A 21,374-nucleotide genomic window follows, 5' to 3' on the forward strand; every position below is an offset into this window, starting at 1 on the left:
TGCCCTGTGCCATTCAGGGCTTTAAAGGTGATAACCAGCACCTTGAAATGTACTCAGAAAGAAATTGGAAGCCACTGCAGCTCACAATGTAGATGTCATGAGTACTGATGGTGAGCAGGAGGGGGCCCCTATCCAGGGGGGAAAACGCATGCGTAGTACTGAGGAGTTAAGCAGCCATTCAAAGAGACACAGATCAGACCCGCCTTAACTTTTGGGGTTCATCTGTCTGGGTTTTCCCACGCTTCTTCAGTTTGTTAGGATTTTCTGTCTGATGTAGCAGTAATAAACACTAGAGACCTATTCCTTGTCTCAGCATGGTTCCTGACTGTTAGGACAGTAGCACTGTAATACGGGCAAGCTGTGGAGCGCCCAGAACTTGTGTGCTGCCACATCCTGGACCAGTTGTAACTTCTGGATGGTCTTCAAGGGCAGCCCAATGTACAGCATGTTACAGTAATCCAACCAAAAGGGACCAGGGTGTGAGTGACTGTGAGCAAGGCCTCTTAGTCCAGGAAGGGACATAATTGGTGCACAAAATGAATCTGTTCAAAGCCCCCTAATAGCTACAGCTGCCACCTACTCCTCGAGCAGGAGCTATGAGTCCAGGGGGACCCCCAAATCATGTACCAACTCTGTCCAAGGGAGTGCTACCCTGGCAAGAGTCATTGGGGGCAACCTGCTAAGAGGTGGTGCTGGAATCCAGCCATCATCCTGAAGGGCTGAACATCCAAAGGTGTCTTCACATCAGATCTGATGCCTTTTTGACATTTGCCTACTGATGACTGCTTCACTTTCTAAATAGGCACTTTACTCTGCTTAAGTGTAGCAGCCTTGCCACACGTTGAGTTTCCCATACCAGCTGAGCAGGTGATTCAGCATTCCGGCATTAAAATATGTTTTATGCCCTTGCCTCTGCTGACTCATTTCTTGCAGTGGATGAAGACCCATGTGTGAATGTTTGTCACCACTTTCCTTCCTGTTAACTGCTTTTAAACCTAAATTAAAGCAAAACAGATGGCACATGGCTCCTAAGATGGGAAAGGGGTGGCCTGAGACAGCCAGCCAGGTTAACCAGTTCCGGGCACAGCAGTCCGGCTCTCGCTCTCGCTTTAGAAGAATCAGATCCAGAATGGCTTTCTCTGTTGAAACGTGTGTTCTTAAATGCCTGCTGCTTAGGCCCCCAGTTCTGCTCTATGCCCCACATTGTTCCATCTAGCCTAAGCCAGCAGGGGCAGGACCATGGAAAAGGTTTGGAAGAAACCAAGCCACAAAATAACAGCCTTACCACAGCCCTCAAAACAGCTGGAACACCTGAAAGGATGCTGTGGGAAAAAACAATGTTTGGTTCTGCAAATTGTGATCCAAGGTTGTGGACATTTGAAACAAAACTCCTGGAATAATTGGAACAGCCTCTTTGAGGCTGAAATGTTTCAAGGTCAAAACATTTTGCATACCTCTACTCTACTCTTTTCTGTGGCCCACAAGAGTATATCATGAATTATATGAAATAAAGAAATAGTTGCAGGTATCACAATCAAACTTCTCTTCATACAAGCTCTGGGCTACCTTTTGTACAGATCAAAGCCGGGGAGATGTTCATGCAGCTGAAATACAGAGGCGGGATGACTGAGTAACAGCAGAATCAGCTCTGATATGAAAAAGACTTTTTTTTCTGAACACTTTATCCCAGAGTGAGCAGACAAAATAGGCTCCTGTTTCACTTGAATTAGGAAGCTCTGATTAAGAAGCATAGAAATAGCAGGATATTAGGTCAGCTTTAAATTAGGGCATAATACTCTGATTTGTTCTAAAGCTGGTTACCATAGTTTCTCAACTCGGATGTAACGGATAACTGCGATAAGAGATGTCTGGGTTTCTTTGCTGTTGCACTGAAGGAAGACACAACCAGAGGGAGGACAAGTACAGACAAAAAGCTTATTCATAGATCGGCTCATTAAGCCATTGCCTACTTCAGCCATACAAAAGCAATATGAGGAATCAGAAGCAGGAGCTTTCTCTCACTCCAGCAATTTAACTGAGCTCCCCCCATGTATCAGCCCAGTCATTCAGCTCTCTCACCTTGTTTATTTCATCCTTCTCTGGAACAGAAAGAGTTACCAAAAAGTTGGACAAGTAAATAAAGTAAAAACATTGATTTGTCACTACTTGATGTGGAAAACTTAATGTCATTTTTAACGCATTTCTCTCCTGAGTGTTTTGGCTATTGTTGTTTATTCGTTTAGTCACCTCCGACTCTTCGTGACTTCATGGACCAGCCCACGCCAGAGCTTCCTGTCGGTCGTCGCCACCCCCAGCTCCCCCAGGGACTAGTCCGTCACCTCTAGAATATCATCCATCCACCTTGCCCTTGGTCGCCCCCTCTTCCTTTTGCCCTCTACTCTCCCTAGCATCAGCATCTTCTCCAGGGTGTCCTGTCTTCTCATGATGTGGCCAAAGTATTTCAGTTTTGCCTTTAATATCATTCCCTCAAGTGAGCAGTCTGGCTTTATTTCCTGGAGGATGGACTGGTTTGATCTTCTTGCAGTCCAAGGCACTCCCAGAATTTTCCTCCAACACCACAGTTCAAAAGCATCGATCTTCCTTCTCTCACCCTTCCTTATGGTCCAGCTCTCGCAGCCATATGTTACTACGGGGAACACCATTGCTTTAACTATGCAGACCTTTGTTGTCAGTGTGATGTCTCTGCTCTTAACTATTTTATCCAGATTTGTCATTGCTCTTCTCCCAAGGATTAAGCGTCTTCTGATTTCCTGACTGCAGTCAGCATCTGCAGTAATCTTCACACCTAGAAATACGAAGTCTTTCACTGCTTCTACATTTTCTCCCTCTATTTGCCAGTTATCAATCAAGCTGGTTGCCATAATCTTGGTTTTTTTGAGGTTTAGCTGCGAACCAGCTTTTGCACTTTCTTCTTTCACCTTCATCATAAGGCTCCTCAGTTCCTCTTCGCTTTCAGCCATCAAACTGGTATCATCTGCATATCTGAGATTGTTAATGTTTCTTCCAGCAATTTTAACTCCAGCCTTGGATTCCTCAAGCCCAGCATGTCGCATGATGTGTTCTGCGTACAAGTTGAATAGGTAGGGTGAGAGTATATAGCCCTGCCATACTCCTTTCCCAATCTTAAACCAGTCCGTTGTTCCATGGTCTGTTCTTACTGTTGCTACTTGGTTGTTATACAGATTCTTCAGGAGGCATACAAGATGACTTGGTATCCCCATACCACTAAGAACTTGCCACAATTTGTTATGGTCCACACAGTCAAAGGCTTTAGAATAGTCAATAAAACAGAAATAGATGTTTTTCTGAAACTCCCTGGCTTTTTCCATTATCCAGCAGATATTGGCAATTTGGTCCCTAGTTCCTCTGCCTTTTCTAAACCCAGCTTGTACATCTGGCAATTCTCGCTCCATGAATTGCTGAAGTCTACCTTGCAGGATCTTGAGCATTACCTTACTGGCATGTGAAATGAGTGCCACTGTGCGATAGTTTGAACATTCTTTAGTGTTTCCCTTTTTTGGTATGGGGATATAAGTTGATTTTTTCCAGTCTGATGGCCATTCTTGTGTTTTCCAAATTTGCTGGCATATAGCATGCATTACCTTGACAGCATCATCTTGCAAGATTTTGAACAGTTCAGCTGGGATGCCGTCGTCTCCTGCTGCCTTGTTATTAGCAATGCTTCTTAAGGCCCATTCAACCTCACTCTTCAGGATGTCTGGCTCTAGCTCACTGACCACACCGTCAAAGCTATCCCCGATATTGTTATCCTTCCTATACAGGTCTTCTGTATATTCTTGCCACCTTTTCTTGATCTCTTCTTCTTCTGTTAGGTCCTTGCCATCTTTGTTTTTGATCATACCCATTTTGGCCTGGAATTTACCTCCAATGTTTCTAATTTTCTTGAAGAGGTCTCTTGTCCTTCCTATTCTATTGTCTTCTTCCACTTCCACGCATTGCTTGTTTAAAAATAATTCCTTATCTCTTCTGGCTAACCTCTGGAAGTTTGCATTTAATTGGGCATATCTCCCCCTATCACTGTTGCCTTTTGCTTTCCTTCTTTCTTGGGCTACTTCTAGTGCCTCAGCAGACAGCCATTTTGCCTTCTTGGTTTTCTCTTTCTTTGGGATGTATTTTGTTGCCGCCTCCTAAACAATGTTGCGAACTTCTGTCCATAGTTCTTCCAGGACCCTATCTACTAAGTCCGGTCCCTTAAATCAATTCTTCACCTCCACTGCATATTCCTTAGAAATATTAGTGAGCTCATATCTAGCTGATCTGTGGGTCATCCCCAATCTCTTTAGTCTGATCCTAAATTGTGCAAGAAGAAGTTCGTGATCTGAACTACAGTCAGCTCCAGGTCTTGTTTTTACTGACTGTATAGATGTCCGCCACCTTTGGCTGCAAAGGATGTAGTCAATCTGATTTCGGTGTTGTCCATCTGGGGAAGTCCATGTATAAAGCCGTCTCTTAGGTTGTTGGAAGAGAGTGTTTGTTATGCACATTGAGTTGTCTTGGCAAAATTCTATCAGCCTATGTCCTGGTTTGTTTTGTTCTCCCAGGCCATGTTTACCAGGTGTCATTTGACTGCCCACCTTAGCATTCCAGTCTCCCGTGATGAATATAACATCTCTTTTAGGCGTGTTGTCCAGTAGGTGCTGCAGATCCTCATAGAACTGCTCTACTTCAGCTTCTTCAGCATCTGTGGTTGGGGCGTATATTTGGATCACTGTGATGTTAGATGGCTTGCCCTGAATTCGAATTGAGATCATACTATCATTTTTTGGATTGTATCCGAGCACTGCTTTAGCCACTTTACGATTAATTATGAAGGCTACTCCATTTCTTCTGTGGTCCTCTTGTCCACAGTAGTAGATCTGGTGGTCATTTGATGTGAAGTGGCCCATTCCAGTCCATTTCAGTTCACTGACGCCCAAAATGTCTATCATTAATCTTGACATCTCACCAATAACCACATCCAGTTTGCCCTGGCTCATGGCTATAGGGTAACTTAAAAATGGAAAGAATAAAGAAATGTGGCATAAATAGCAGACAGGCTGCAGTAGGACTGGCCATTTGGAAAATCCAGAAAGGGAAAGAAAATGGTGATGGGAATTCCATTTCAAACCACTGACATAAGGATGTGATGTTGTTGTGTTATAGGATTTTTTTTGTAAGAATAAGCAACAGTTTATTAATTCATATCCTGATTAGTTCAGCCAGTCTCCCATTTCTCCTGGCCAGAGAAGAGAAAATATATACATGAAGATTTAAAGGCAAACCCTTTTTGTCTCTTGAACCCACGTATAACTATAATGATTACTGCATTGATCAGCTGAGGATAATGCTTCATGCATCTGAGCTGATGAATTAGAATTTAGTCTGTGGAAGTTAAAACCATAATAAAATGTGTTAGCCTTCTTTCAACTTTTGCTGGTACAAATTAACGGAGCAAACTGTGTACGTTATTGATTCAGGTGGCATGCAGGATGCTGTATGATAAGCTTTAATGTGATTGATAATTCTGACTGCCTTTGCTCACTATAACTGATACAGGCATTTGTGGCCTGCAGAAATGCCAATGAAGGAAAAGTTTATGTGTAGAAAGTTTGGCCCACTGACCTTAAGTGGTTCTAGCATAGCTCCAATGTGAAGTTTGATTCAGTTTTGGCTTGTCTTCAGCTTTAGCTGGCTATAATGTTACACACTTCCATTAAGTTCTTCTCTTCGATCCATGATGGTGACAGTGTTGCCTTCACTCTGGATCAAAAATTGCAATTACTGCCTGGTAAATAAATACCATTTTTCCCAGGGCTTTTCATTTTTGCCCCCATTAGCAGAAGCAGAGCATAAACTGAGATCTCACAGCTTCCTGGTACATATATCAGCTCATTCACTGCTTCCTCCACGTGGCTGCAGCAATGGATGTCCTTTCTGGCTAGTTTTAACTTTTGTAAGGCTTCATTCCAAAACCAGAAAATTTGGTTCCAGTGTATGTGTGATAAAAATCATAAAGGCAGAGGTACAAGTGCTTAGGTCAAGATTTTTTTGTATTTCTCATCGTCATGTGATTCATTCCCAGGATGCTGTGTGATATTATTTTTATTAAGCTCTTAATAGGTTCTCTCTGAATATGGAACTTTAATATGTATGATCCAAGGTCATAGTCCTCAGGTATGATACTTAGAAAAGACCTCATACACAGTTTTTCTCCGTCTCACTACTTTACCTTCACTTTAGGTCCAATTCTCAGCATATGTTTTTGGCAATTACAATGGCACCATTTCATTCATTGTACAAGAAGATGAAGGGGCAACCAGCGGCAGTCTGACCCCACCGGTATGGGAAAAATCAGGGAGCTGGAGTGATCACTGGTTTATCGTAACTTTGGAAATGCCAAGCCTTCAGAACAGGTTTGCATAGCACCAGGAATATTCATTATTACTATTATTACCTCTGCATTTCTCATTGTGTGGGCTGTGACCTTCAGGGAAGATTGTGAGACAATGGATGGAGGGTTGCTAGACAGTGCCTTCCTTGCAAGTCCTCCAGGCAAGCTTGCTAGTTTGATGCAAAAGTGTGCTGGTGCACAGCCCTACGTGAAGCTCAAGTGTTCTTTGGCTGTTGTTTTTTAAAGGTACTATATTTGCCTTTCAAAGGACAAATAATCATAAGCATCTGTGCAAAGTTCTGCCCCTCCCTGTCATGAGTAAGGATGGCGAGCAGGGGGCTCCCATCCAGACTGTCAAGCGCATGCGTAGCACTGAGGAATTGGTCAGCCATTCAAAGAGACACAGATCGGGACCGCCTTAACCCTTGGGGGTTATATGTCTGGGTTTTTCCCACGCTTCTTCAGTTTGTTAGGATTCTTGTTAAGTACTAGTAATAAATATTAGAGACCAGTTCATTGTCTCAGTGTGTTTCCTGGTTGTTAGGACACTCCCTCTGCAGAGGGAAGGAGAAGGGAGGAAAGGCTGGGAGGAAGCACAGAGGAGGAAATTGCAAGTGGGGTGGGTGGGTGGGTGGGATTTACAAGGGCCGGGCTGGAAGGGAAAGAGAAGGTGGGCTGTGACCGTAGAGCACCTATGCTAGCAGAGAAAGCACCAGAAGTAACTTGCAGCCTGCCAGCGTTTTGCGACCTGCAGAATGTTAAGAACCATTTAAAAGTGTCTATTTAAGGCAAGGAAACACTTTTTCGTCTTCTGCCTTTCCACCCCCCACCCCCTCTTGATTTTGGTGAAAGAGAGTGGTTGTCTTCAAAATGAAATCCAGATTTCAAGAATTATCCAAAAGTAAGCAAGGGCATCGTTCCCATAAAAAGTATGGTTTCCAATTGTGTTGTTTTTTGCTCATTTCCATTGAAAAGGTTTTATTTTATCAAGGTATAAAGTCCTATTGTAGTTGTATTTGATATATAGATGAAATTTAAATTATTAAAGTTAAGCAGTATGTTTATTCCTGGTCCATCCTTTCCCCTACCGGAATCTTTAATTTTATTCATGGCGAAGGCACATAAATTCATGTTACCATTTTAGCGGGTCAAGTTATTGCAAACTTTGAAAACCTCTGTCCTGTGTTGTGTCATCAATGTGCAAGATACTTTCCCAAAGGAATATACCTTGCTTTAAGAATTTCACCATGTAAAATTTGACATAAAAACAGGATGATGAAGGACATTGTATAAGAATATATCTGTTGTTCAATACACATTCTTAGGCCATTTTCACACAAGGATACCGCCCCAAACTTGAAAGTATTCCTAGACTTCTGTGTCCTACAATGTGAGCAATTTATTTCTCACTTGGCTGTGGTGAGGTTTTAACCTGTTGCTAAGCTGGGGTTTGGGGAGTTCATGGAGGGGTAGTAAAGGTAAAGGTTTCCCTTGACGTAAAGTCCAGTCGTGTCCGACTCTAGGGGGCGGTGCTCATCTCCGTTTCTAAGCCTTGGAGCCGGCGTTGTCATAGACACTTCCGGGTCATGTGGGTCATGACTCACGGAACGCCGTTACCTTCCCGCCGAAGCGGTACCAATTAATCTACTCACATTTGCATGTTTTCGAACTGCTTGGTGTGCAGAAGTCATGGAGGGGGGCTGTGCTAAATTTCCCCACAGGAAGGAATTCTTGCCTCACACCTTCTCCCAGCTGCTGGACTTCAAGTCCTAGGAGGGAAATGCTAACTTGACACATACACACACCAACAGCCCAGACAAAGCAAGCAAGGGTGACCATTATTTCTCTTTAGCACTGGAAGAACCTGGCTGCAAAGTACCTGGCTGCTGGGGAGTTGTTTTCTTTGTCTGTCTTTTGTCTGCAGTGGAGGTGAGGGACCTTTTGCTGCAGAACTTCAGTACAGTGATTTTCATTCCTTAGCAAATCAAGTCAGCAGAAGTGAAGACGACCATGGACCATCTTTAACTGCTTCTGAAAGTTTGGTGAATGACGATAGTAGTAATGTGGAAGTGCTCTTAGACTTAGTGAGGACTGAAGAGATACACACACACAACCCAAAATGAAGTGCAATGGCTTTAGGGTAGTTTCAAGCATAAGGAACAACAAAGAAGAAAGGAGGGGTTGCAGACAAGCTTGACAGAGAGAACTTTACAAACAGGGCCAAGCATTTCTCACTGATCCCACAGTCTTGCAGCATGAGAAGACCCCTTTCTGAAGAGAATACTAGGTGTTTATGGGAGGAGGCAGGGGTTGAAGAAGGGGCAGCAGTTTGTTTTTTTTTACTTGTGTCCATGAAAGATAGGATAGTAACTGAGAGATGCAATCCAGAAAACAGGCAAAGTGGGAGATGCAGCTGTCAACCAATCATCATAGATTAACCACTGAGTAAGATACAGCTTCCTTCAAGTTGTACTTGGCTCTTGGGGATTTCCATGTCCATGTAGTTTTCTAGGCAGCAGCATGGAAGTGCATTGTCATTGCCTTCATTAAATATGCTATGAGTCACAATAGGCACAATCTTGTAGAAAATGGGTGGTGATGGTGACAGATATCTTTGGAAAAATTGGACAATAGAGTTAGAGTAATATAGAAATGTACATAATGTTCTCCTGAGCCAGGCTTGCACGTAAACTTTGAGACTTCTAAAAGTCCTCCTCAAATAGAAAATAACCTTTTAAAGCTCCTGGAATTCTTCTCTATCCCAGTCCAAACTCTGAACCTTTAAAGAAGTCCTGCCTTCTGCTAACTGTTGCTGATGGATCTCTATCTGCAGAAATATATACAGACATCAAGCACTTTTATGTTTGTCTGTGACTGTGTGCAATCATCTGTTCTTTCTGCTTATTCAGTTTCCTTTTAAAAGAATTTGTACCACCATTATTGTAACTAATTGGAGATCATGGGTTGCGTGTGAGAGAGAAGGAATGCCATGACGCTATGTAGCCAACAAAATGTGACTCCACAGTGACAAGCAAGACCCTGTTGTAATAATTATTGTCCTATTCTGACATTGACAGAAGTGGTGAAGGAACATATTGCTATAGCAACAAGACCTACTCTGTGTTTTTCCTGCTGCTACACTCATTGGATATATAGTGATGTTGCTGGAGACAAAATGTTGTCATTGTTCTCTTGTTTAATGAGGGGAGAAAAGAGTAACATGTCCTTTGCAAAGGATGTTATCTCCCCCTATTCACATATCACTATATTTATCTTTTTTGGGAGCCTATACTACAAGGGTTACATAACTTTTTCATGTTCAAAAGCCTCACTCGGGATTCCAGGTGAGGAAAAATGGCAAACAAGACATCTCCAAAAGAGCAAAGATGCCACAGCAATGACTGATGAGCTGTCAGCAAGCTCAGTCCAACGGAACCCCTATGGACAAGGAGAAGATGAGATTGCCCACCTGTGCTCTGGACAGTTGCTCTTCACGAGGAAACCGCAGGATAGCGGTTATCCCGAGGGCCTGAGCACTGGGAGATGTGGGAAGCCATCAAGCTGCCAACCATGGTAGAGCCTTTAAGGACACTGGGTATGACCACCTCACTTTCTAATCAGCTTTGGATTTACAATTATTTTACAGCTAAAAGAGATCTTCCAAACAACAAGTTTGAAAAACTACCTGGTGAGTAAAACTTCATCCCAAAATAGAAGAAAAGCTAACTAGCATTTTAAAGAACTTAAAGAATATAAAATAAATGGGAAAAAGCTAAATAATAATTTAATTTAAGAAAGTTTTAAACAGATTAAGGAATGAGACAAATTTGGAATATTAGGACTTTTGTTAAAATCTTTTAAAAATTGAGTAAACAAAACAGCAGTTCCATGGGAACACAGATTGTTTAATCTATCAAGAAAGAGATTATTGGCTGAAAGTTGAAAACAAAGCAAATGAAACCTGAGACTTCATGAATATAGAAATGGGCCACTCGTGGGGGCTAAAGTTCCAGGCAAGAAAAATGACAGTTTAAATATATGACACTTGAGACATTTCAAAGGATTTTTGAAGAATTGGCAGAGAAACTAACTTGACAGCAATAATTTCTGCACCTGTAAATGTATTTTTTGAAGAAAATTATAAAGAAGTGAATGATGTGACAGATAACAATATGGAAGAATTTATGTATAGACAGGATGAAGAGGAGATACAAATTCTAGCTGATGGAGAAATATTGGAAAATAAAGAAATTGAGAATTATAAGACAGAGATGACAGTCAGGGTGAAAATACAAATGACAAATCAAGAGATGCAAAAGGACCTGGGCAAGGACTTATTTTTGGATTTACAAAAGAGGCTTTCTAAAGCCTTGAAGAAATCTTTGACGTGGGAGAAAGAAGTCTGAATGGAGATTCAATCCTACGTCATCAAAGATTGTGAGAAGCAAAAAAAAAAAGGAATATAAAGTTGACTTGTTTGACCAGGGCTAAAATAAGAAATACTTTTATAAAATTCTGGAAACCCTTTATGGGCTTTCTGCTGACATTTGGATAGAAATGACAATGATTTTTGGATTTATGAATGGAATGGGGGCTGTAATGGGAAGAAGTGAACTACATATGTAATTTCATAGGGGGTAGGGAATTATTAATTTGCCTGTACCTGTTGCAAGGAAGATTAGGAATAGCTTCTTTAAATATTATTTTTTTTTCTATCTCTCATCTCATCTCTTTTCTTTTTTCTTTTCTTTTTTGCACTTTCTATTTCTTTCTATTCTTTTCTTCTCTTTTTCTGATATCAGTTTGTATTATCTTTTAGTATTGTAAAACTCTTTAATAAAAAGGTTTTTTAAAAAAAGCCTCACTTGGCCTTTGAGGGGCAAGCTGGGAATGGTGCTCCAAAAGTATTGTTGAGGGGTCCAGGACAAAAAAGTAATGTAATCTGATTTAAATCTATATAGAATGTAATGCAATTAATATGCTTACTTTCTAGTCGTATTTATTTATTTATTTTCCATCCCGCCTTTATTATTTTTATAAATAACTCAAGGTGGCGAACATACCTAATAAGATACATTTCTGCTTCTATTAAACATTACAGTTTGGAAACAATAATATCACTGCAGGTTTGTGGGAGCTGTGTGCAGTTACTGGGGCTTGAGGTTTGCACTTGTGCTCTACCACATTGTAGCAGCAGGGCTGAGCCCATAGAATAGAAGAGAGGAGATCTCAAAAATACCCTCACAGAAGCTGCCTGGGTGTTCACACCTTGGCCTTGCCCCCTGTCCCCAGGAATTGTCATGCAATGTTGGAAAAGATAGAGTTGTTCCCAACTGGGGATTCTGCAACTGCAAAAGAATGGAATCAAAAAACAAAAAAGGATTGAACAGATTATATAAAAGTAAATATAAATTTTTTCAGAGATCACAAGAGAGAGTTAATCTGCTACGTACCAATGGCTTTGTAAAATGGGTGATGCCCCAATTTAGATTTCAAAAACAAGAATTTTCAAAGCAAATTATTGTCTTCATGCATGGATGAAAGGAGCTAACATTAAATATTCTTTCCAATTTGGTCCAAAGACAAACAGGGTTAGTTAGCAGCACCCAGGCAAAGCAAATTAAAGGATTTTAACACAGTTCTAAGTTAAAAACTATCCCCTATACCTGTAGAGAATAATCTCTGGAAATAGATGCTTCTCCTATTCTAATGGTCACTTAGAAATTCCTTCTTTCTGGAAATCCCACTATAAATAGGGGCTGGAGGAGAGTAGTTTCATCTCTTTCTGCCCTAGCATGCACCTTCTTGTTTCTCTCTGTTCCCCAAGATACGTGCTGCAATCATCCTATCCAGGAGGAGAGGGGTTGGGGGATTTGACCCTGCCTGTATGGGACAAAGTCCAGATCACCTCTGAGTTCATGTTAATTAAAACTCAGATGTTATGTCACTGTCATTTAAGTCGGTCAGCTGGGACACCAGGCTTGGGGCCTGCCTTTCATAGCACAATTCAACTAAAAGGGAGGCTGATTTTTATATGGAAAACTTGGTTTTATAGCCAGAGCAGCTAAATAAATCCAAACCAGGAGACCATGAGTTCTAGTCCCACCTGAGGCATGAAAGCCAGCCGGGTAACCTTGGGCCAGTCACTCTCTCTCAGCCCAACTCACCTCACAGGGTGGTTGTTGTGGGAAAAATAGGAGGAGGAAGGAGTGCTAGGTGTGTTCCCCACCTTGAGTTATTTGTGAAACTAATAAAGGTGGGATAAAAAATAAAATAAAAAAATAAAAATATTTAAGGGAAAGTGCTAGCTGTTAATTCTAATATATGCAACCTGACACAGATTACCATCATCTGCAATAATAATTGTGTTAGTCTTTAAAATGCCACACAACTCTTAATTTGTTGTGCTGTAACAGGTAACTTTGGCAGCCCTCTTGAATAAAGTAGTTTATTTCAAAACCTTGGTATATTTGTTTTCATGGAACCTATGAAATGCAAAAAAGTGAGGAGCACCCTTATATTTTTCCAGGTGGTATTGCTGATTTATAGCTTCCATGTCAGCTATTGTCCTTATGCATTTTTATGAAATTGTTCTTTTCATATTAATTCATTCACTTCTTTTCTGTAGGTTGATTTTAAAAATATTTCTTTTTTTGCCTCTCCCAATATGTTTTGTTAAAAAGCTTTCATCTAGAGTTCCTTGCTAACTGGGGCTGGAATTCACAAGCTGATATTGCTGTGGACAACATTACATTTGGTCTGGACTGCTTCTCTAATGGTGAGTTTTTTCTAATTAAGGAAGTGTTACGTTCTGAGGGTACAAGGACAAGCAATTTAGCCACTTGTATGTAGCACTTTTTCCTGGTAACCCTTTTCTAAATCTAACATATGTGAAATGACTTTTGAGATAATTGCCACAATGAAGCAAATTAAATGGCAACCCACTTTTTTCCTTGAAATCAGAAAGTCTCTTCTATGGGTACAATTTTAGTTATAAAAATAATGTATATTCATAGCCAGCAGCCAGTACATACCACTGAAATTTGGCAGCAAACTTCTGAATGATAATTTGGTGGAAAATCAAAAATTTGCTGTATTACTGTCAGATAGGTTTAAAAATGGAAGCGGGGAGAGGAAATCCCCTATACCATGAAAAATGGGCTCCAAGTCCCTGCCCTCACTGGAGACATCACTTGATTACTGCCTTACTGCTGAAGCACTTGATCCTTCTGCATGCAAGACGTGCCTGAATTTCCATCCTGTTGTGTTTGCACAGCACAGGAAGCTAAATTTTGAGCCAAGGAAATACTGCAAAGATCATTTTGCAGAGTTTCCTCTGGAATTGTAGGGTGGACAGGATCTCCAACTCTTCGCAGCAACTGGAGTTTCTCCCCTCTCCCTGTAGATGAAACAATTCATTACCAGCTGCTTCTCCTTTGCACATGCTCCAAAGAGTGGCTTTGGTGCACCCCACCCCTTTTGATTAGGTTCCTCCCCCCCCCTTTTTTTTTTCACAGTGGAAGAAAAGAAAGAGGAGTGGGATATAAGCAGGCTGTTGCTTTTGACATCCTCCCATTGGCTGGCTCTGTAGAAGGGGGGTGCTAACATGGGGCTCTTCCTCACAGCCACATTAATACGTATTCTTCCAGTTGCTGAGGCAGCAGAAAGCAATGCAGAGATAATTCACACTTCCCAGTTGCCCAAGCTTTAATCTGCCCAATAATGAGGCTTGCTACTAAATTGCAGGACAATTATGAGTATTGATTGATGATTCCTTTAGGTTTGTTTCTCTCTCAGCCAGCATCACCAGTTAGTGGGAAAAATTACCACCAGTCACTGTCCTTATATTGTGGTGAAGCAGCCTGGGGAAGTGTGGGTTCATGATTGGATGGAGGCTTTAGCCACCTTTCAAGGTCCCCAAGCTGGTAACAAACCAGTGTGGAGATGCTCCATATCAGTAACCTGTCAGGCTATTTCCAAATACAGGTCTACTTGTCTGCTTGTCACTTAGATTAAAAGGGGAAACTGGCAGAACTTGATCAATGTTGCCCCAGCTTCCAAACTGCTGGAAGGGAACAGCTCCAGTGAATGGTTGCAGTCGATGGCATCTGAAGTACCTCATAGAGTGCACAAAATGATACTGGAATAGAAAAATGAAGACATTGGAGTAGAAAATGAAGCCACATGAAAGGCAGAAACAGCAGAAAACCTGCAGTGAACTCATCTGGGACAGAATTAGTGGCATATCTTTCTCAGTTGAAGGCAACCAGCAGCCATTTTTATACAGATAGATCTTTTCAAAGATCGCTATACCAAGTGCAGAGAAAGAGCTTAAGTTATTCCTGAATGACACTTTGTGAAATGCAGGTCAAGCATTACATGGGTAAGTTTTCTTGGACTTCCAGTGGGAATATGGCGGTCTGAACAGTTGTGCTCGCGGGCTCCACGGGCAGAACTGACAATGTGGCAGATTTTTTGGGGCTCAGGCAGGTTTTTCCTGAAGCCCAGGAGCATTTTCACAGACAAGAAAACACTCGGAATCATTCCATCTGTCCTCCAGAACAGTGACATGCAGCCAGAGGATTGTAAACAGCATTTGCGCTAATCTGGTAAGAGCTGCCAGGAGGCTGGGATGTCATCATTTCCAAGCCACGCTGTAGCCTTAGTGGGACACTAAGACCAGCCACCTCATTTCTCAACCACCCAATTTATATTTTTTTTAAGTTTATGTACCCTAAGAGAGGCTTTCTACAGCAAGGAGAAGCGAGCTGTCCTGGTGCTTATTGTTATTTTTGGGATTAATTTTTTTTAAAATTCTTTCTAAGTTTTGGATTTTACTTTCTATCCAAATATTAAGGAGAGTTGAGAAAACGTAATCGTCTCCCTGCTATTATTTTTGCATTAAATTTGAAGATTTTGCTATTTTCCTCCATGTTGAATTTGCTGTTCTGAGCTTTTAGTTTTCTCCTGCTACTTTCCCTGGGACTGCCTATTACTGTACTTTCACTGTAAACATCTTTTGGAAATTTTCCATTACCTCCTACTTTCACTAGTTAAGTACCAGGGGATGCCATAATCTACTGCGTGAAATGTGGAGGATTTCAAGCAGAACCTCTTGGATTTCCATTGTGAGCTTAAACAGATTCTTTTTGATTCTTGTCAAGCTATTATGCAAGATATTCAGGACATTGCAGAGAATATCAGTTCCAAAATGTGACATCTGGCTGGGGATGTTTGTTTGTTTTATCTTGCCTTAATTGTTTTTTATAAATAACTCAAGGCAGCAAACATACCTCATACTCCTTCCTCCTCCTATTTTCCCCACAACAACAACAACCCTGTGAGGTGAGTTGGGCTGAGAGAGAGTGACTGGCCCAAAGTCACCCAGCTGGCTTTCATGCCTAAGGCAGGACTAGAACTCAGTCTCCTGGTTTCTAGCCCAGCATGTTAACCACTTGTGGAGGAAACTGAAGAGCTTAACAACAATAGAAATATTTCTACTAACAGCAGACTAAGGCTTTTGCTGAAACGTCAGATGACGATTGGGCAGTTGAGCTGAAGAATTAAAGGGACAGAATGAATTGTAAGCCATGAGTGAGATTGACTTTTGATGGAACATTATGGAAAAGGGATTGTTAATAGTATAAGGGGAAGGAGCAAATATATTTAGTGATTTTTATAATGTGCTAATGGAATGATTTATAGAAATAATGTGATTTTGGTTTAATATAGAGTAAAGGATTGACTATGGAAAATTGTTGTATATTCTTGCTGTTAAAAGTTGGAAGTCACCTCTTTATGTAATCTTTAAAAAACTTTTTCTCTTTTTGTGTTTTCACAGTTTTAGTTTTTCTTTTTTCTTTTTGTAGTTTTTTGCTTTTTTGTAGTTTTTATCTTTGTTCTAAATCTAATAAAAACTCATACAAAAAAAGCATTACATGGATACATACCTCCACAGAAATTAGGTGTCCAGATTCTCCTGTAGTTTCAGAGCAGTTCAAAGGTGTTGAATTTTTAGAAGGGGGTAGTAACTTCACATGAACCTCCACACAGCACTAAAATCAGCATGGCATCTATTGGTTCCCCAGATCATCTGAATTATCTTAACTAATAAACTGCAGTTCTCAAGGCTGCCATTACCAAAATAGTATTGTGGAGTAGAAACAACCAGGTAGCAATTGCTCCACCTATACATTGCCTCAGTGTAACTGGAGACTTTCCCCATTTGTATCTTTCTTCTGCCATGTTTCCATCCCAATCTATACGTAAGGCAGTCTTAAGTCATCCTTAGTTCTTACAGTGACATTTCTGCCCTTAAGCTGAAAGCAACTCTTGTCAATTTCAAAGTCTATTTCAACCCAACTGATATGGGTATCAGCAGTGAAGACAGGTGGACCACTTCAGACTGATTTCAGGCACCTCCGTCCTCCAGGACCATTCTGTTTGGGGAAGTCAGAGAGTCTGGCTGTTCCACACCAACTTCTCTAGCTGTATTTGCCACCTCCCAGAATCTGGTGGGATTTAGCAGGGAGTGCTAGGTTGGGAAGAGTCCCCAAATTAGCTGTCCAGTGGGCTGTGGAAGACAAGGCACTAAACTTTCATTCAAAACAAGCCCACAGGACATCTGGTCTATGGGGTGCGGAGGGCTTTGTATTAAAATAGGAAAACACCAAGCCCACTATCGAATGAGACAGACATCTGATCTACAACTGAGGGAGCTGTTTAATGAAGCACTTTACTACGCTGTTCCAACAATCAGCTAAATTCACACTCATGACAAGCCCACCAAACAGGTGATTTGGGCACTCCCCTCCACCCAGTAAAGGGGGAAAGAATCTTCTGCTTTGTCCATCAGCCCTCCCACTCCCTGGATTAACAGTCCTCAGGCTTGGGGAAGTACCAGGTTTTGACAGATAGCTGAGCCTGTGGATTTAACCATCTGTCAAAACTATCTCCCAAACATGTTTGGGATTCACAGTTGATTTTCCACTGGCTGGTGATGTTCAGAAAGAAGAGGACAACAAACCCAGAAGGTTTACCAAAACTACACTTAACATGCCCTGCTTACCTAAAATCGGAATAAGCACCATCTAGTGGCAAGACAGAACAGAGGCAGTAGAAGAAGGATAGAGATTGGGAGTGGTGACAATAAATGTTATCCTTCCATTCTTTTCTGCCACACCCAAGTCCTGCATTCTTTGTAATACAAAAAGGGACCAGAGTTTAACAGCAAAGCATATGCAAGGCATACAAATAGTCTGAACTACTCTAAGAATATTTTCTGTGAAGTCTGCATTCACTTTCACTGGCAGTTTATAAGTTGGATAGCAAATTACATATGCAAGTTAACCAAAGTTTTAAGAAATCATAAACAATGTTTCCTCTTAAGTTAAAGAGGAAACAAGAACTTTCCAGGACAGATACCATAAAATAGAGAATGTCCTTGGTGATTGCTAAGGTCTGTTCTACATTTCTGGCATACTGTTCAGCCCATTTCTCTAATCTGGTTCTCTCCAAAATTGTTGGGACTACAACTTCTAGAATTCTTAGCCAGAACAGCCAACAGAGGACATCAGATTAGAAAAGGCTGTTGTACAACCAAGGTAGCATGTTTATTTTAAAAATAAGAATACATCAATAAGATGGTATTTTAAAAAAATACTCAGGTTCATTGCTGCTATTTGAATTCCTGTAAGCTGCCATTGTTTTCTTTCTGAGTACAAGCCTTTTCATCCATCCTCTTCTAATTCAATTACATTTTGGAGAAACCCAGCAGCTTTCAGTAATAAAATTACATCCTTCTTTGCCAAGAGGGACTTTGGATATCACTGACAGTTCCAATTAATTGACAGGCAAAGAATTTTAAGTCTGAAGATTTGCAGAAGGGAGGTGGGAGGAAGAGGAAGAAAGGAAGCAGAGCAGGAAGAAAGCTTAATTTTCTTCTTGCTAAGATGGAAATGTACTCATTTCCTTATATGTTCCAGATATTTAATTCATCTCCTTTCATTACAGAATGTAATGTGGAAATGGTTTGTGGTCTTTATGAATCAGAAGGCGTGGCTGAGTAGTTGAATTATATTTCCCTGCTACATCTTATGAAAATCAGTTTTGATTAGCTGGCCCTCTTCTTCATTGATAATGAATGCTTTTTCTACTGCTTACTGTAGTTCCCATTCTCTGATTAACATTCTGGGACCAGAATCTGTTGGCTAGAAAATGCACTGGTTGCTCTTGCCACTTCAACCTTTAATACTACGTTATTACTAACTCTTTATTTTGTAAGCTTGGCCTTGGTAGCCTGCTGCTGAAAATCTCCTCTGTAGGAATTGTGCATGAGGGGCAAGCAGTTGCTACAGTTAGGCATAATTTCTTCTGTTAACAGATGCTATACACCAAGGCAGCCATAATGTGCCATAGATAACCACTGCAGAGGTTACCATCAATGCTTTTTTTTTCTGAGTAGCTACTCATATGATCAGAAACTAGGGAACAGTCTGGAAAGAGATGTCTTTATCTCTTTCCAGCAGCATCCATATTTTGACACAGATAGTCTTCAACTTGGTGGTGGGATTTTATCCTGCTTGAGTATATCAACCCATAGCTTGTATAAAGGTGGGGCAGCAATTTGGCCCATCTCCAGCAACTTCTAAACTTAATCAGGTGAGGTCAAGAGCAGAGCTGGTGACCATCCTTTGAACCAACCAGTAAGATGTTATAGAAACACAGTGAAACACAGCAGCACATTTAGATTTAGATTCTTTAATTTGGGTTAAATATAATTGTTGAACAGTAACAGTAAATTAGAAGTAAAAATGATGGAGAGTAAGTGGGAACTTAGGTATATGGAGGTTAGGGAGATAAAAATACACAAAGAAATGTGGGTAAAGCTCTATCAAATTCTCTGTTACTGTTCAGATTAAAAAAATAAAGAGGCTATGCCTTGCCTTGTGTATGAAAGAATTAGTTGGTAGAAGCAACTCAAATTCAAATTGGCCCTCAAATTCAAAAGACAGACCCTACTAAAATATTGCAGACCAGAGCTCTTATCCTGTGATACAGATTAGGTATAATGGGATGAATTAACATGATATATTGATATATTACTCCAGCCATATGGAGGAAGCAATGAATGAGCTGATATGTGTACCAGGTAGCGGTGTGATCTCAGTTTATGCTCTGCTTCCTCTACTGTGGGCAAAAATGGATCCCAGAAGTACAAGAATACACATGATTAAACAATTACCAGTGAGACTAGGAATATGGTTGTCTGTTTTATGGCTGAGATAGAGATAGTGCCCTTAAAATTTGAATTTTTTTCAGAAGAGGAGGAAAAGTTGTATGAACATGGAGAACTGCATGAGGACAGTTGGTTGGGATGCTTCTCCATTAAAGACTGAATCAGACATACAAATCGAGGCAGTGTTCCAAAGAGTGATTTACATCCTGCGACAGTGACTAAGTTGACTGTCTATCTCTGGATGTCAGCAGTTGAGCTGGGAAATGCTCATGATTTTTAGCTTCCTAAAATATTTAACTGAAGGCCAAGGAGTCCAATATCCCCTTTGTGCTCGGTTGCAAGTACCACTATTTGGTTTTTCTTTAATCTAAATAGTTTATTTTACATTAATTTCAGTTTTGTCACAGCTGGTGGTACGATAGCTATACTTCCTGATACAGTATGAAAATTGTGCAGCACAAGTCAGTTCCACTGTCGCCCCCTGGGCTTTCACAAACTGAGCAACACTGCCCCCAAGTCTGTATCTGTACTGGACATTTTTGGGCATGCAAAAAGGAGCAATTGTAGAGACATCTCCCACAATCCATCCTACTCATTTTTCATTTTGTTTTTAATCTAGAAGAGTGCATGAAAAAAATATCATCTGCTGGCAGTTGTTTCTAGCATCCTTCTTCCAGGATGATACCCAAGAAATCTTCTGGGGCTCACTGAAGGAATTGTTCATAGCTTTCTTGACAAGGAGAAGGGAGGGGAAATTTAATTATTTCTGAGTGTGTTCAGCATCTGTCAAGAACAGAAATACTGTATAAAGTAAAAATTTTCAAATAACTAGTATAAGGTTATGTAGCAGTGGCTAAAACGTTGTACTGTGGTTTCTCTCCTTACAATACTGCCATAGACTGAACCCAATAAATTGGGAAAAACAAAAATGGGAAATATTATGTTGTAAGTATGTCATATCAAGAATTTTCATCCTGAGTAACCACCATAAGTAGAATTTAGTTGACAGTATGATACTCCATCTATCTCTGTAGCTAATTCTCTCCACCCACCCCCAAACATACACCAAGGACTAAAAAACCCTAATGTTTTTAACCAATGATCAAGGCTCCAAAGTGGAACGTTATTAACAGTGGTAAAACTGCACTTAACAATCTCTTTGTGCAATTTGTTTTCATTACTGTTGTCAGTTGTATTCAGTTGGTAATTGTCTAAAACATTCATGCATGACTCTCACCTCTGAAGTTAGGGCTACCACATCATCTTCTTATAATACTGTGTCCTATCTCAGGTTGGCCATCATCCATGCTATTTGTTCTTTTAAGGATTCTGTACTAATTTTCAGCCATTGATGATTTTCCTGGGGAAACATAATGTGGTAGTTTTCCAACGCTTTCTACTATATTGTTGTATGAATTCGTTTTATCCCCATTACTGTAGCTGCCATTACAATTGTTCTAGAATTTGCTCTGCTACTGTTGTTGCTACTGATAGAACACCTGCCTTCTCTGGAGGGGATGGTTATTTACTGGCAAAATTAGTCACCAGGCCACAACACTGTCCTTAGATATAGGTAGCATTTTTTTCAACTCTAACAATTCCTGCTACTAACTACAAACCAGTTTAGAGAATGTAAAATCAGTCAACATTCTGATAAGCCAAATGCAGAAAATTACTGTGGGGTTGCATAAAGTTTTGGAAGAGAGGCAAAACCAGCGTCTCTAC

The 21,374-nt window shown here is 40.7% G+C and overlaps 1 protein-coding gene across 1 annotated transcript in view; it reads left to right on the top strand.

The window, feature by feature from the left end:
- The window catches only part of LTK (leukocyte receptor tyrosine kinase), an 81,740-nt gene that overhangs the window by 23,008 nt on the left and 37,358 nt on the right, over positions 1–21,374 (top strand). The window contains exons 9-10 of the mRNA XM_063288714.1: positions 6,262–6,434; positions 13,096–13,190. Of these exons, the coding sequence (XP_063144784.1) occupies positions 6,262–6,434; positions 13,096–13,190 (268 nt within the window). The remainder of the gene's footprint in view (positions 1–6,261; positions 6,435–13,095; positions 13,191–21,374) is intronic.

The sequence above is a fragment of the Candoia aspera genome, chromosome 1, assembly GCF_035149785.1.
Source record: "Candoia aspera isolate rCanAsp1 chromosome 1, rCanAsp1.hap2, whole genome shotgun sequence".
Taxonomy (NCBI): domain Eukaryota; kingdom Metazoa; phylum Chordata; class Lepidosauria; order Squamata; family Boidae; genus Candoia; species Candoia aspera.